The sequence below is a fragment of the Hydra viridissima genome, unplaced genomic scaffold, assembly GCF_058129835.1.
Source record: "Hydra viridissima isolate aposymbiotic clone 2 unplaced genomic scaffold, HvirCarnegie_v1 scaffold_7, whole genome shotgun sequence".
Taxonomy (NCBI): domain Eukaryota; kingdom Metazoa; phylum Cnidaria; class Hydrozoa; order Anthoathecata; family Hydridae; genus Hydra; species Hydra viridissima.
This window is the reverse complement of record NW_028324306.1, coordinates 3,498,033-3,514,942: the sequence shown is the minus strand read 5'-3', so window position 1 is coordinate 3,514,942 and position 16,910 is coordinate 3,498,033. Positions and strand designations below refer to the sequence as shown.

At 30.1% G+C, this 16,910-nt stretch overlaps 1 protein-coding gene and 1 long non-coding RNA gene across 3 annotated transcripts; both read right to left on the bottom strand.

Annotated features, from left to right (window-relative positions):
• Positions 1-922: 922 nt before the first annotated feature.
• LOC149885671 (uncharacterized) lies at positions 923-7,172 on the bottom strand. Its single transcript, XM_090093651.1, has 6 exons — positions 4,899-7,172; positions 4,329-4,440; positions 3,991-4,128; positions 3,046-3,297; positions 2,589-2,873; positions 923-1,318 (listed from the first exon to the last, which is right to left on the bottom strand). Exons 1-6 carry the CDS (start codon positions 5,229-5,231, stop codon positions 1,131-1,133), a joined length of 1,308 nt encoding a protein of 435 aa, XP_089949777.1. The 5' UTR covers positions 5,232-7,172; the 3' UTR covers positions 923-1,130.
• Positions 7,173-10,378: 3,206 nt separating this feature from the next.
• On the bottom strand, positions 10,379-15,550 carry LOC149885670 (uncharacterized). Of its 2 annotated transcripts, XR_016454355.1 has the most exons (4): positions 15,412-15,550; positions 14,852-14,934; positions 14,041-14,365; positions 10,379-11,272 (listed from the first exon to the last, which is right to left on the bottom strand). It is a non-coding gene; the product is annotated as an uncharacterized LOC149885670 (long non-coding RNA). The 2 variants fall into 2 exon arrangements; XR_016454354.1 differs by lacking the exon at positions 14,852-14,934.
• Between the last annotated feature and the right edge of the window lie 1,360 nt (positions 15,551-16,910).

Here is a 16,910-nt window from a genome sequence, read left to right as displayed (position 1 = left end):
ATAGTAAGGCAAAACATTTGAAGATTAGAAGCTTCAAAGATCATTAATCTAAATAAAGAAAAACGGTGGGAGTAAGAATGGAACCTTGAGGCTTTTATCTTTTAATACTTAAAAGGTAATATTTATCTAAAAGAAAAATATATTTGGTATATCATAATTCTTGTTTCAGAAAGCAGGTCTGTGTTTTTAAATATTTATTTAAAATTCACTTTTCGATGTAAACTATGACTAAAGTTTTTTAAATTCACTATGGGCAGTTTCAAAGAGCCCATCGACGTAGAAGTTGAAGATCAAATTAAATCTAGAAAAAAACTGTTGGACCAAGAATGGAACCTTTATCTTTTAACAACTTCAAACGTAATATTTATCAGTAATGTGAAAGAAACACACCGTTGTCTTTTATTTAGCTTTTAAATCATTTTATGGCTAAATTCATAATTAATTTGATTAAATTAATTAAATTTATAATTATTTTTAAAACCTTTGTGTAGAATCTTATGGTTAAACAATCTCAAATACTTTTGACTAGTCAATGAAACTTCCAACTACAAGTTTTTTTTTATGAAAAAACTCACTTAATAAAATCTATAAATATATATTCAGTCAAGTGAACTTGTGTGTAGCGAGTCAAGTGAACTTCTGTGTAGCAAGTGAATAACAATTTATAAGTAATATTGAATAAATGAATAAAAAATGACACTCCCGGATTAACCTGAAAAGGAATGAAAATAACCTTAAGTTTGTAAAACAACTTTTTAACTCTGCTATCACCAAATTATTTTGTTTCATTTACACATAACATTGATTTTCGATTTCATAAAAAAGCCTTTTAGATGATTTACTTGGATCAAATTTTCTCAAAAAGAGAAGAATTTTTGAGCGATTGGGAAGCTTTTTTAACATAAAAAATATTTATAAGTAATGAATTTCATAAATAAAAATATTATAATCTTGATAATCTTCATAATCGCGTATATAGTAGGAAAGAAACAGTTTTAAATTTTACAAATGAAATGTAAGTATATCGCATTTATTTTGCTTTGTCATAACAAAAAACCAAACATTAACAGCTCACATCACGTTAGGTAAACGAATAATGGAATAGTTTCGAGGAATCGCAAACAAAGTTTCTATTTTAACAGTAATAAAAAAGTTAAACTGTGAATATCTGTTATTGTTCCAAAACCAAAATTATTATTGAAGGCTGTCGGTATTTGCAAAGTGGAAGAACACGGCATCCACCATGCACCGATTGAATCGCAACTTTTGAATGGTGTGTTAACGAGAAACTGATTCGAATCGTAAAAACCTTCCACTCCTATACAAAACGAAAGCAAGTAAAAAATTTTTTTTTGAAATCCTTTCGCCATTTTCCACATTTCTTTTGTATTACAACTCAAACTTTGCCTACAGTTATATGTTTAAAATCCCATTAATGTGAACATGCAACTGCAGTCCGAGTTTGCAATTTTACGTTATAATTTAATTACATCGCTTTTTTTAAACCCGTACTTTATCTACCTAAATAATTTTCCTATGCCGTTTAAACGAATCTTGCGTCTTTACATGAATGCATAAATGAATAGAGTGAACGAAAGTTTGTTACATATTTTCAAAGATGTAAGATTTCACACGCGCGTTTAATTATCGATAAAAAGTGTTTCGTTTTCTAAATCTCTTCGTGAAAATATTAATATTCATTGCAGCGTTTTGAATACAAGTTTATGTCGCAATGAATTTGACTCAAGTATTCATTAAGTGAAATTCATTGCGACATAAACTTGTATTCAAATAAATTGTGGAAACGTTCAAAGGGTGGCTTAAAGCTGCATAAAATTTTTTTTAATCTCATGCACTTGCAGTTTTTTCAATAAGCATGGACTTATATTACAATTTATATTTTACTCAATCAAGTTCAATCATAATTAAATACACTACTTGTAATTCAAGTAGAGAGAAAACATTTCTGAAATGAAAATTTTGCACTGAGAATTAACAGCTCTTCATATATCAATACGAAAGGGGGATTTAGTAAAAAATTCTGTATTTTTTTCAACAAATTTGTTGATATTTAAATGAAGTTATTGCGCGAATTTGTCAGCACAATACTTACATAAAAAAACTGCAAAATTGCGTGAGTCTGAATTTTTATTTAATAAAAATTTTTTTTACTTAAATAAAAGTAACTCGGTTAAGTTATGTTTTCAATAAGTTGATAATTGTAAATCATAATTATAAATGATAATAAAAAAATTGAGCATATGTCATTTATTTAGATAAATATTGTAAAGTTCTAGTCTTGAAATTAAACAATAAATTGCATCGATTCAAAATCTTTTCTAAAATCTTTTAAATGCTGCTAGTTGACGTTTTTAAATTTAATAATTGAAGTTTATCTAATTATATAAAAATTATGGAACATTTTTTTGTTCTTACGAAAGTAATGTACAATATACACATAAAAATATTCATTACAACATTATATGTAACGTAATAATGCAATCAAATTGAAAATTACATTTAAAAAAGCTGCATTTTTAAGTGTAGTTTAAACTTACTAACGATAACATAACTTGTTAATGACTTACTTGCTCCGTTGGAATCAAAGCTCTCAATAGTGATCACAAAATCGCCATCATCTGTTGTTCTTTTTACTTTGACATTTCTATAATAAGTTGTGATTGTGTCGTTGAACGAACCATCTACCAGGAGTACTTTTATATCAACCTTAAATGCCGATGTAATGCGCTCAAGTTGGTATAAACCGATCCAAACATTGTCTCCTGAAATGAACCCTTCGTTGTAGCTACTCAATGGTTTGTTCCAATACGACGGGTCACAGTCTGAATGTCGACGGAGCATTACGGTGGTAGCTTAAATTAATAAAGAACGCTTTATTTAAATTTGTTAATGGGCTCATCAATCATTTTTTTAAAAAAAACTCAGGCTTGCAAATACAACGCGAAAATAAAGTTTCAAAATAATAAATCATGTTAACTGAATTCAAAAGTTATAAGATAAATTTATTATTCTCGTTCAACTTACGCATGTTGATAATATTGAAAGATAACGGCGAAAGCTCGATTATGCAGGATGAATATGGATAATAATAAATTTGTTGTGCATAGCTGCTATAATCGCATGAACAAAAACTAGGAGTATAGTTCCAACCGTTATAACGTTTTTTCTTCCAGAAACTAAAGCAATATTGTCTGCATGATTTCTCATCATAAATCGCTTGATGATCATAATAAAGGTTGGTATAAGCAAGAGTATTGGTCTTCATTTTACAAATATCTAAAAAATGTTTGAGAAATTTTTTTTAAACAGTTTTATTTTTCGTGTTTCTTTCTAGATATAGCATGTTTTAATAACGAAGTATTGGAATGTGGAGAAAAAGTCTATATTTGAAAACATATCTACTCTTGGGAGAAAAAGTTATGATGTTTTCAAATATCTTCAACAAGAAGATATCCCACATAAAACAATTTGTTGAAACTTCAAAAGTGATCAGCTGTGTGATAACAATCCAAGAAAAGTTGAACAAGGATGTACTAAAGCAGAAAAGATTAGGCAAACATTATGTTGGTATCAGCTAAAAACAACGGGTAGATAATAAAAATGGATCAAATGAGACTTTGGATCGTCCTCAAAGAAAAAAGTAAAACTGCATTATTATCAAAAACTTTTGGCCACCACAAGTAAACTCGCAGCTGCCTTTTTTTAAAGGATTTTGCAATATTCTTGAAACGTGACGATAAATGAGGTTCAATTACTGATCTTATAATTAAAAAATTGGAAAATGGAGAAAAAAGTTCAAACTTAACGAGATTTTTGTGACGTAATAATGGCATTTAAGAATAATTTCCTAGGCTATTATATTTGGTAAATGGTGTAAGAGGAGGTAAGAATTTAGTCATACAATTTGAAATTTGGAGCTGATCAGTAAAAAAAATTGTGAAACTTTCAGGTATTCTTAAGTAAACATACTTCTATTTTGGAAATCCTTTCGCTGAATGTGACATATTACTTCAAAGCTCCCGTTTCCATCAGGATTAATCAAATATCGGCCATTTATTTGTCCCCCAGAAGCATAGATCTCTTCGCAGCTCTTTTTGATGTCAAAGTCTATAGCAATAATAATATATATATATAAAAGAAGATATTGCTGTACTCAATAACAACATGGTACAAGCATCTTTTTGCAAGACGAGGTTGGTTTCGTTTCTTTCTCTCCACCATTTATAAGTACAGTAAAGCCTTGTGGTTTTCTAAATTGATCTGTAAAAAGTTTGTAATTAAAGTTAATAAAAAAGCAATCTAAATACCTTCGGTGCAGTCACAATGATATAGCTTTGATGGGCCACAACTATCTCTACATTTGCAATTCCCGCATGGTTTTGAGGATTTGAGTTTGTCACAGTGTTTACCACAATACCCCTGGAAATAGACAAGAAAAAAGCGTACAAACTTAAAAGCTTTTATGATTGAGCTTTTAAGACGTTGATGTATGAATTTAGTGTTAGTACAAGTAGAGGCGCGTCTAAGGGAAGCGTGGGGGCGTCGGCTATTCCTTCCACTCTCTGGCATCGTCCTATTCTATTTAATATTGTTACTTTCTCTAGCTGATATTGCAATATCTCTCGTGCTTCCCTCACCAAAAAACATTTGTATAAAAATTTTTTAAAGAATTATCTCTCATAGTCACAAACTTTCCCATTGGTAAAGAAGCATTATTTTCATCCCCTTAGTTTCCAATCTTCAGCAGAGATTTTAGTCTAATACAATAGAGCTTTTAGTCAATACAAGTCTTTCTCCTCTTCAAGATAAAATCGTTGATTCACATCTATTACTGTAATAAATATTAACAATAAATACATAAAGTTAAAAACACTGACCTGCCCTTTCCTAATAACAAAAGTCGATAAGTTATTAGGAGCCATTTGAAAACTTAATGTCTCGTTGTCATAGTACGTACAGCGAAAGTTTTCGGTGTTGTTTTTGAGAACTGTTACTGTCAAACAGTTTTTTCCCATGTAACCACAAGTATCAATGCACGTAGTGTAACTCATTTGATCTTCTTGCTTTACTGATCGCGAAGCCAATAACGCCATTCTGTTTTTATAAATGTAAAACTTGTCTTTACCTCCTGATGATATTAGATATCTATCTGTGTACACGAGTTGAACAATATACATAAGAATTATAGCTCTGCAAATCGAAGCAAACATTTTTTTGTTCAAAAGTGTAAAAACGTTTAATGGCTCACACTTTTAATGGTTTTATGGTTCGCAGCTAATTTATTGATAGAAGCAGCATTATAACTGAGTTTGATCTGAAGATCATTCATAATTAACGTGAATTCTTTAACATGCTGTTTAACTCACAGGAATTTTCTCAACACAAAATGTTTTAAATATTTTTAACAGTATTAATATAAAAATTTTAGTAATTGAGTAAATTAGAATATGCTGGGTGCGGCAGCAATACGCAAACCTTTTAAAACATTCATCAAAAAAGTTTTAAAGCAGTAATAATTCATATTCATGGAATTTATGAAACAAAAGTTGGAGATAAATAATTTTCTTACCTTAACATTTAATTAGGTCTCCTTTTTTTTGATCACTATCTCAAACCTAGGGTGGAAGAAGTGGGTGGTGGTGATCATATAGCCCCTTGATATTGAGTTCCAAGCACAAATAACGGATGGCTTAAGTAACTTGACACTTGAGAGGGTTTTTTTGCAAGCTTTATTTTCAACTACGCGCCTCAAAATGTAATCCAAGGAATTCTGGTCAGGGCTGAATGGTGGCCAAAAGTCTTCGAGCCAGAAACTAGCCTTAAATCATTGTCTTAAAGATGTAGTTAGATTTTTTAGGATCAGTACATTGCAATAATTCATAGCATCATTACGCACTGAGGGTGCTAGGTATGATACACAGGTGGTGTTCTGTCACCCTTCTGCACTATGAATTTGCTGTTTCAATACTAAAATGTATTTCATCCGAGAAACTTTTGAATGTTGACGAAGAATGGTTTTTCAACTGATTTGGAAGCTATTTTTATTATATAGTCCTATCTCAAAGTTTTTAGTCTTTCTGGAAAAAGTTGACATGTAGGTTTGGCCACACTAACTTTTTGAAATGTTTTTAAAGTTTTTCTGACTACATACATACATACATACATACATACATACATACATACATACATACATACATACATACATACATACATACATACATACATACATACATACATACATACATACATACATACATACATACATACATACACGAATATATATTGATATGAAACTTCAAGCAATCAAGTTAGGCTTGATTTTCTAAAATGTTATCGATAATATAATGACGGGAAAGAAAATTAGCTTTTTATATCTTATTTAGATTAATGATTGTAAAATTTTATTATTTTTTTTTTAATGGTGAAAAATGATTCCGACTTGCACAAAGGTGCAGTATTTCTTGAACAACTCGGAAAATTATTATCGGATTCTCAAGTTACAAAAAAAATTTACGTCCACACCTGACTAGTTTAAAGCGAACTAACATTACTACTCGGCGTAGAACAAGAAAGCAAACACAACCTTCTCGAGAGGGAAACCAGTTAACAGAGAACTAGGATAACCAAGATAATGCCGAAGAAATAGTAGAATACTATTAAATTATGGTCGAAGAAGACTTCCCGAACCAGCTTAAAAATTTATTTGATTAGAAATGGACATTACTGCTGTTTAAACTGTTTACACATTCTCTTCATGATTAAAATGCACTTATATTTATATATATTTTTTATACACAATATTTTTAAGCACTCAAGAGTGCGGTTTAAGCTCGGATATTTAGAACCGGAAAAACTCAGCTCAAAAATATGCAGCAATTTACATGTGCTTTGAAAATGGTGTGCAGGTGGATGCATCATTAGGCAAAATACAAGTTTCTATGATTAAACTCTGCCGCCTATTAGACCTAACTGTGAAAAATTTACAAGGAAAAACGTTAAATATATTCGACTATCTTGTTACTGAAAGCCTAAAGAATTTTGAAAAACACTAGCCTACTAAACCCAATCCCTTATGGTAAAATTGAAATAGAGAGCATGGTCTGCCGATGTTCAGCAGATGCCAAATTTTTATATATATGAAAAGAAAAATTAAATCAATGACAAAAAACTAAAAAAAAAAAATAACAGAAATATTTCGATATCATTTATTCATCTATTAATCAAGCTATTCTTTATATAAAAAATAACACCGTTTCTTTGAAGGATTATTTAGATATTTTTAGATCAAATCTCGTTGAATTACAGGAAGCTGAATTTCTCACCAAAGTAGAAACAAAGCCAGCAATAGCTTCAATCAACTTAATATTAAAAAAAAGAACGGCATGAAAAATCACTTAAAATTTTTCTTCATTTATCGTATTGCATCGGTCAATACATTACAAAACAATTTATTCACGACATTTTAAAACACCTGAAAAAAAAACGATGAGTATTTAATAACTTGCGCAATAACATTATTAATAAGTTATTCGTTGCTATAAGCATTTCTTCAACATATTTAATCTAAAATACTGTGAGGGTGGCGTTTTATTTATTATTATTATTATTCTCTTTCTTCTTTTACTCTATTTAATTTAATTTTATTTTAATGTTTATTTAACGTTTAGTTGGTTATTTGGTTTAGCTAACGAAGGTAAGGGGAAGGGGAAGTTTGGGTTTAGTGTTATGTGATTAGGTATATGGAGGTTGGGAACGAGGTTGATGGTCTGGGAAGTACTTGGTTAGGTAAGGGCGAGGTTTAGGGATAGTTTGGTTAGGAATGGGCAAGGTCTAATCAAAAAAGGCTTAACTTATATTCGCCGTCCTCAGTATATTCAATGATATAAAACTCAACAAATGTTCTATTAATGTGTAACGGTAAGCACCCTTATATTTGTGTGACGTAAGTGTAATGGCGCGGATATGCTAAGGTGCACGGTAGAGCATCAAACTTTTCAATAACAATATTTAACGTGTATAGTAATAACAACAATAATATTAATAATCGAAATGCAAACAAAAGTACTTACTACTGGTTCTTCTTCTCTTACTTATTTTTCTTAATAAATATTCTCAAATATTCTCATCAATATATATTCTCTTAAAATTAACTCATGCAAATCTCAATAAATCAATACAGATAATAACGCTTATTTAAAGTTACTCAAATATCTTTTCTAACCAATTCTTCTCGTAAGTTTCTCTTTAAAATCTTCATAAATACTTCTCATAAAATGCTCTTTAAATCTTTAAAAATCCTTTTCTCATAAATTCCTCTTTTAAATCTCTTAAAACTCTTTTCTCATAAAATCTTCTTTTAAATCTCTTTAAAACTCTTTTCTCATAAAATCTTCTTTTAAATCTCTTTTCTCATAAAATTCTCTTTTAAATCTCTTTTCTCATAAAAGTCTCTTTTAAATCTCTTACTCTTCTTAACTCTTACTTTGCCATCTCCCCCTTCAAAAACTCTTCTTCAAAAAACTGTTCTCCAAAAAAACTGTCTTCTTTTTTTTTTGAGCTTTTTATAGTTTTCAATTGTTTACCGTTTTGCTACTTATTCATCATTTATTTATGTGACAGGTTGAATAAGTTTCCGTGCGTACATCTTTTCTTGGTTGTTGTTATTTTTTCTTTTTCTTTTCGCTTTATCGTCTATTCATATGACAAATTCAATAATTCTCTGCTTGTACGTCTTTTCTTGGCTGTTGTTACTTTTTACTCTTCTTTTCGCTTTATCATCTTATTCATATGAGAAATTCAATAAGTCTCCGTGCGTACTTTTTTGTTGGTTGACTCACTCTTTTCTTCGTTCGAATATTATATGCTTGAGTCGGGTAAAACTTAAATATAATGTTTATAATTTTATCATTTTCCCTCCTCACATTACGTAAAAAATTCCTTCACATGAATAAGAGAAAACATTGATTCTTATCAAATAAGGATTTTTTTTTCAAGATGCAATAAACCTTCTTGATGCTATTCAAAACACAAAATCTTATGGAGATGCAATAAACCTTCTTGATGCTATTCAAAACACAAAATCTTATAGAGATGCAATAAACTTTCTTGATTCTATTCAAAACACGAAATCTTATGGAGATAATAATCAAATAACTGCCTATACTAAACCAAATGAAGCAAATATTTGAATGATATGGGAAAATATAACGAAGCTTTAGAAATTTATTATCATGTTGGTAATATACGAAATGATATTTTAGTAATATATCATCCTTCAACATTGGTTACAAAATATAATATAGCAAGCTGTATAAATCTTTTGTTTTTTTTGCTTTGCTTCGTTAATCTGTTGATTGGGATAAAACCAAAGGTTTTCACTGGGGTACAAAAAATTGCGAATGTTATGAGTACCGCTGTCAATGGCATTTTTTGCGCTTCGCGTTCAAGCTTAATCCTACAATAGATGTCATTTAGATGTCACAAATGATGTCAATTGATGTCATTTTCAAACTGCCACATATTGGTATAAGTGTAAAAGTGAGTTTCCACTCATCCGTTTTAAGGTGAGTTTCCACTCATCCGTTTTAGATACGGGAAAGGGAAAGGGATGGGAAAATTATTTCCCTGAGCATGTGCAGTAATTTTCAAAATTAATTTACAAACTGCGCATGCTCACATGACTAATTTTCCCATCCCTTTCCCATTCCCGTAGCTAAAACGGATGAGTGGAAGCTCACCTTTAGCTACGGGAAAGGGAAAGGGATGGGAAAATTAATCACGTGAGCATGCGCAGTGATTAATTTTCAAAACTATATTACAAACTACGCACGCTCACGTGATTAATTTTCCCTTCCCTTTCCCTTTCCCGTAGCAAAAACGGATGAGTGGAAACTCACCTTAATACCTTAAATTTTGTCAACGCAAAAATCAAGCGTGACTTTGGCAAGAAAATTTTTAATTTAATACCACTGCTTTAAGCTTTCACTTTAAACCTTTGGTAGTTTTCCCTATTCGATTGGCTAAATCATCCGCCGTAAGATATGACAAAAGTTATCCGCAGTTAGATGTGACAAAAAAACTCAATTCAACAGTAACATCACAATCGTTCTTTGGCTGTAAAACGTAATTAGCAATAACTCTCTTTGTAATGGAGTGTTATAATTAATAAATTCTGCTTTGAGTTTAGATATAATCTTTCGATTAGTTGAAAAAAACGCTACATCGCTTGTTATATCATCGGACATGAAACAGTTTGATACAATATTATATATATATATATATATATATATATATATATATATATATATATATATATATATATATATATATAATTATATATTTATATAAATATTTGGTCAAATATTTAGAGCAGCTCTAAAAAACAATCATTTAAACTTTCGATACAGGTATCTGTTCTGGTATTCTTTTACTTTATTGGAAGCATGAAGAAAATCACTACCACTGTTTACCTCAGCAGTAACAAAATAATACCAAACAATTTACTGAAAAGTTAAAAGTAACCATAGTTAACCATAATTGCTATTTGCGTGTTATGTCGTCTATAAGTTGACATAATTCGGTAATAAATATCGATATGTTTCTGTAGATTTTTACTCTGAACCCATTATTTCCATTTTACTAATTCAGTCCTGTAATTTTTTGTTCACAGTAAAGTATAACGAAATGGGTAAAAAAACAGCGATTTTGTAAAAACGGCTAAATATCTCAAGATATGCAAGCCTGCTCTTAAGAATGCTCTGCGGTGGCCTTTGCCAAATGTCTGGCTTGTCTTTGAAAGTGTGTTCGAGTTTGTAGAAAAAACGTGTCGAATTCGTAGAGATTGGTGAGATAGGATAATGTTTTCGGATTAGAGTACATTTTCTCAAATACGTCAGTCAAATTATGTACGACATCCTCAGGTATTTTTTTAAGTCTAAAATCACCTTAAAAACTGCAAAACATCCAACATCACTTAATAATTTGGGGTGCGATATCAGCAGCAAGAACCATAAGGATTTGACCGATAAAGTACATAGAAATTTTAGAGGCTAATGTCAAAATGCGCATGCAGTTGAGTTACTGTACTATCTTTCAGCAGGACTCAGCATGATGCCATTCTACAAATATGATGAAGGAGTGGTTTGTTGACAATGGAGTAGAAATTCTTCTCAATTGCCTTTCGAACCAGATCTTAATATCATCAAAAACTATCATGAAACGCAAAATTGCAGCCAACCACTGTTTAAGTTTTCTAAAAAAACCAATGAGAAAGTTGAGTAATTTACTTAATCTTTTGTAATTAGGAAAAGGATGATGGCAACTATTATGCAGGGGGAAATTTTTAAACATTTTAGTTTTAGGATTACTTGATTTTATTTTTCATTTGAAAATGAATTGAAGTACTTTAGCTTGAAATTGAATTTTAAAAAATATCGAGAAAATATGATCATTCTGATTGATTCTAAAGATACCTATTTCATCAAGTCGACATTTTACAATTCAAAAGATTTTTTCCAATAATTTAAAACAATTTAATTTAAATAATTTTGCAATTCAAAAGTTCGATTTTAATAAACTCTTCAGTTAGCTCGTTGAAAATTATAAATTAAATATTTTTTTTTATTCTACAGTTGCGTGTAAAGGTTTAGAAAGAATATCATACCCCACAATTACATCAAGTTTTTGTAAACAAAAAACATAACTATAGGCCAAAATACTCGCGGAATTTCATAATGCAATTACTTTTTGATATTTCAAAAGTATGGGAAAGACTAAGGAAGTTTAAAGCTAGGAAATAAAACGTGTAATACAACAATTTCTGACCTTAAAGATATTTCAAAACCAAGAATAAGTCACGTTATCAAGAGATTTTATCAGCACAAAACAATTGAAAACGAGGCTCGGTAAGGTATTCCAAGAATGATCCTCGCAAATCTTCTGTCGAACTTAATACAGTTATTCGTGAATTTTATGACATAAACTTTAGCGTCAATACAACTAAACGTCGATTATATCCTAATAATCTCCAAGGTCGCCGCCCAATTAAGAAACCGATGATATCTTAAAAAATTTGAAAACCTGAATAAAATTTAGCTCGTATTAGTTAGACTGTTAATGACTGTCCAATTGACATGATAGACATGGCAGAGGAAATGTTATGGTTGCGTGACTATGTAGGTCCCATTTATTCCATAGAAGGTATTATGTACCAAAGAGTTTGTTTAGACACCATGAATGTTTCTGCCGCATGTAACGGATAAAATGAATCGCAAATAGATCTTACAATAATGATCCAAAGCATTGGACCGGATTTCTTAAAGATTGTTTTAAATTACAAAAGATCAAAGTTCATGAATGGGCGTCACAGAACCCAGATCTCAATCCTATTAAACATCTTTGGGAGTACATCAACCGGCAAAAAGTTGGTAGAAAACCAATCAACAAAGACCATTTATTTACACTGATTGAATTATGCTGTTAAAATATGCCACCAAATTCTAACTGTTTTATTGAAGCTGTCTCATTAAAAATTGCATTTTAAAAATTTTTGAAATATTTTTATCAAAACTCAGTTGTATCTAAATTTTTGCACGCCTTTTCAAAAAAAAAAAAAAAAAAAATTTAATCAACCGTTATAATTTGTACTTTTTGTAGTTTATATTATGAATTGAATTAATATAAAGAACTTTAGGTAAAAATTTCAGCTGATTTAACAAAGTTTGTAAAGTGTTATGCTTTTCACAAACTTTCCCATATCATCTGAAATCAAACTTTTTCAAGCTGAAAGAAAATCTCAATTTAGAAAAAACTCTGCATTCCTGATAAGTTCTGAGTTCTATTTAACTATCTATGGTATATCCTCCAGGTATTTAGTGGTGTGTAAAAGGTCTACAGGATATTATACTTTTTGCATGATTGCATCTGTAAAACTTTAAGATTCACTAAGAACATTTATAAAATAATATTTATATGTATTTATATTATAATAAATGCATGTAAATTTTTGTATGATTTTGGTTAAAAAACATTACACATAATATAAAAGTCCTTACATCATTCATCGTTTAGATCTATTGTTAACACTGTCACCGATGCAGCAGCCATCATGAAATCTTCAATGAAGGCATTAAGTGAATGTACTGCACAAATCCTCAGTCATGAGCACATGCTGAATTCTTGAAAACTGCGATCAAAAACTTTCTAATTGCAAGCTTTTGATCGCAGTTTTTAAGAATTCAGCATATAATCATGTGACAGAGTTTTTCAAGTTTTCTGGTATAAACAAAATGCAGGTTTTTTTTTATGAAAAAGAACATTATTATATTGTCGTTGTGGTTGGGCAATGAAACCAGCTATTAAGTTATTTAATATGTCTTAAACATATGGTAGCACTTCGGAAGCTGTTCTCTCATCCCTGGGTTATGTACTAAATTATGTACGTAATTGATGTCTGTTAATCCCTATATCTGTATTATAAAACTCAAAATGCAAACAAAATATTCATTACTGGGACAAATATTCATAGCTTCGTACAGGCAATTTTATAAACAATGAAAATATTCGAAATACGAATATTTATCCGTATTTCATATTTGTTCGTGTTTAAAACATTCGCAACAAAGAATGAACCAACGTAACTACGGATATTCCTTCGTAAATTGCTGTAATAAATTTTTTCAAGGTTATTATTTTCCCGCTAAACTAAAATGAAAAACTGAATGATACTTAGTTTAATGATACTTAGTTTAATGATACTTGCTTTCTACTGTCACTTTTCAGAAATAAGGATTTTTTTTTTTTAACGTATGCTTAAAATTTTAGTAACAAGTTGCTGAAGTCAAAAAATATTTATCTTAGTCATTAGTTAATGTAACAGTTACTTATCTTAATCATTAATGTAACAACACAATTACTGAAATGCAGAATATAAAATTTTAGTAACAAGTTTCTGAAGTTTAAGAATCATTAATCAATGTGACATTAATAAAAAGTAAAAAAAAAAATTTTAAATAATTTTACCTCTTTTCACCCATAAAATTGAAAAGTCTGATCCATAAAGTAAAATGCCTACATGCTTAAAGGCAAAGTTTTGATTTGATTTGTTCACCCATATGCGTTTAAGAGATGGACGTGCAACGATATTGTTTTTTGCGAACCATGCTCGTTGCGTATGAATGTACGGAAGTGCAATTGTACGGAAGTACGGATGTACGGTTGTACGGATGTACGGAAAAGTGTCCGTGAATCATGAGAGCATTATTTTTAAAACGTCTGGATTCTTAACTACGAATATTTCTTCTTGACTTACAAACATCCGTCAATATTTGGTTTACAACACAGGCCCCTTGATACAAGAAATGGAAACAATTACTGAAATGCAGAATATAAAGTTGGAATTACTTTTTCGAACTCTTTTTAGAAAATCTGCTTATTCTGTCTACGATGGTTTAGCAGCGAAAGATTAAAAAAATAATAATAATAAAAAAATTACAAAACAAGTTCAGGATTTGCTATTAGAGGTATTCTTTGTAGATACCCTGCAATTAAAAGTTTTACAAAACAAAATTTAAATGACGATGAAAAAAAGTTGATATGTTTTTTGCTAACCTATGACGATTAGCCCACCTTGCTATTTTAACACTACGCTACAAAAAATCCTTTATTGCGTTTCAACTGCAAAGATTTTAATCGTATTGCTTTGAAATGCTTAAATGTTGTGCAGGAACATAGAATAACAGTTAAACAAGCGTATTTATTATTTACTTAATGGTATCGTTGCGACAGCTATGATAGACACAGGATGTTTAGAAATCAAAGTAATTTCCTAAACCTTCCATTGATGTAATATTTGAAGAAAACATCAATCTGTTGAATCTGCAACCGTGGATCTTGAGGCTGATGGCATCATAGTACCTGATGAAATTATATTAGTGAATTATCAACCCATTCAGAGTTGATATGCTCGGAATGAGTTCTATTAAGCTACTAAGAGGAATTTCTATTTTCCATTGGAAAAAACGAAGTTCGGATCGAGTTTTTGTCATAAAGAAGGGGATTTTTTTTTAATGAGTAAAGTGGAGGTGTCAGGGAGGAGATGTGAGCGCACGAGATATTGTTTAGTTTTTAGAGTATGTGTTTGGTTATGCTAGGATGTTCGGATGTTGGGTTGCTCTTAGTGTTGTGTGTGCGTGTGTGCGTGCGTGTATAAATAAAATGATAATCCTACTAATGGTCCTTCTCGTTTCACTTACAGAAAGTTATCAGATTTTTAACTTAAGCATATTCTTTTAATGCAGATAAATGTATAAAATCAAAAGACACTTTAAAATATTTTCTTACCAACTTTAGACACATGGCCAAAGCATTTATTTACATTAGAAATATTCTCACCTTAAAATTTTCTTTTTCTCTTGAAAAACATCCCTTTTTTCAAAATTTCTTTTCTCTTTTTCCTAAAAATCTTTTATAAAATTCTCCTATCAGTTTTCTAGGTTTTCTCCCATGAGAATCTTCTCATGAAAACTCAATATATTTTCTCAACCGTTCTTTTTTCTTTGTATTCGCAGATGTTTCAAAAATCAGGTATTGTTTCTTAAATCAGGTATTGTTTCAACATAAACAATAGATTTTATCTTTAAATTAGTTTAGTGTTTTTGTTTCGACCTCTGAGTCATGGTTCTCTAAAACTGGTTTTAACGGTTATCTTTTGATAACCGTTTATCTCTGGTCTCGACTCGTTTGTAAATATCATAAAGTAGTTACAGAATTTTCGCAAACTTAACTTTAAATTGAGCTGATATCATTTTATCAGTGTAGCAAAATTGAATTTCTGGTTTTTTTATGCGAAAAAATTTTAAGCTTAAGTAGTGTAAGTTGTCAGAAGTAAGGGGTTAAGCACCATGAAAAGGACGCAAATGCGAAAATTCATAAAAGGACATCTATGGTTTTTCCCGTGCAGTCTTCAGCTATATTTTTCGGTGCAATTATGATTCTCTGTTTGATAGGACAAAATTTAATGGAGCATAGTTGGTCACAGGAGATAAAGTTAAATACAATGCTAAAAAAAATACAAGCTATAAAAAGAAATAAACACTCTGTTACTTATTCCTCTTCAACCAAATATTCTATGTATCCATCAAAACAAATGAAGATCAAACATGGTCAATATATTAATCAACTGAACACTTCTACCTTATCAGGGTGTGAATATTTAGCTTAACTCATGTATTAATGCACCATAAATTTACATGGAAACGCACCGTGACGTGAGTTGTTAATGTTTGTTTTTCTGTTATGATTCAGCAAAATAACTACGATATACGTAGATTTAAATTGTAAAAATGTTTTCGGATTCCAATTTATTCCCGATTATCGAAAATATTTTAAAGTTTTCAATTATAAAATTCATTACATGCAAATACTTTTTACACCAAACAAACCTCGCAACGACTGTTCGTAACAAAACTTTAAGTATGTTTTTAAAAAATTTTTAAAAAAATAAATCAAATGTTAGGAATAAATGAAAAAATAAAAAACAAAAAAAACCTGTAATAAATCTAAACCCCAAGCTTTAATTGGGTAGCATATCTTGTTGGAACTGCCACCAATCATTTGAATTAATTATGTTTGCTGATTAAGCAATAGACATGCTACAAGCTTACTTCGTAAAAATCTAAACATCCCTAAAAGCCATCACTACCGCCGACACCACGCAACCTTTGTGTAACAAATTTATAGCTGTGTTTTGTAGATTTAAATGTTTTAAGGAAAACCAAATGCTGCTTGAATCTTCTACTTTAATTTTAGTTTTATACCCAACTTACTTAAACTAATCGTGTATATATTCTGTAAAAATACTTAATGTATTCACTTTGGAAGATTTAATAGAT

Excerpts from the sequence above, each read along its gene's own strand:
- LOC149885671 (XM_090093651.1), bottom strand. The coding sequence starts at position 5,231 with ATGTTTGCTTCGATTTGCAGAGCTATAATTCTTATGTATATTGTTCAA. Across the intron at positions 4,129-4,328 it reads TCATTGTGACTGCACCGAAG|ACTTTGACATCAAAAAGAGC; the intron begins GTATTTAGATTG and ends TTATTGCTATAG. Across the intron at positions 3,298-3,990 it reads AAAGGATTTCCAAAATAGAA|ATATTTGTAAAATGAAGACC; the intron begins GTATGTTTACTT and ends AACATTTTTTAG.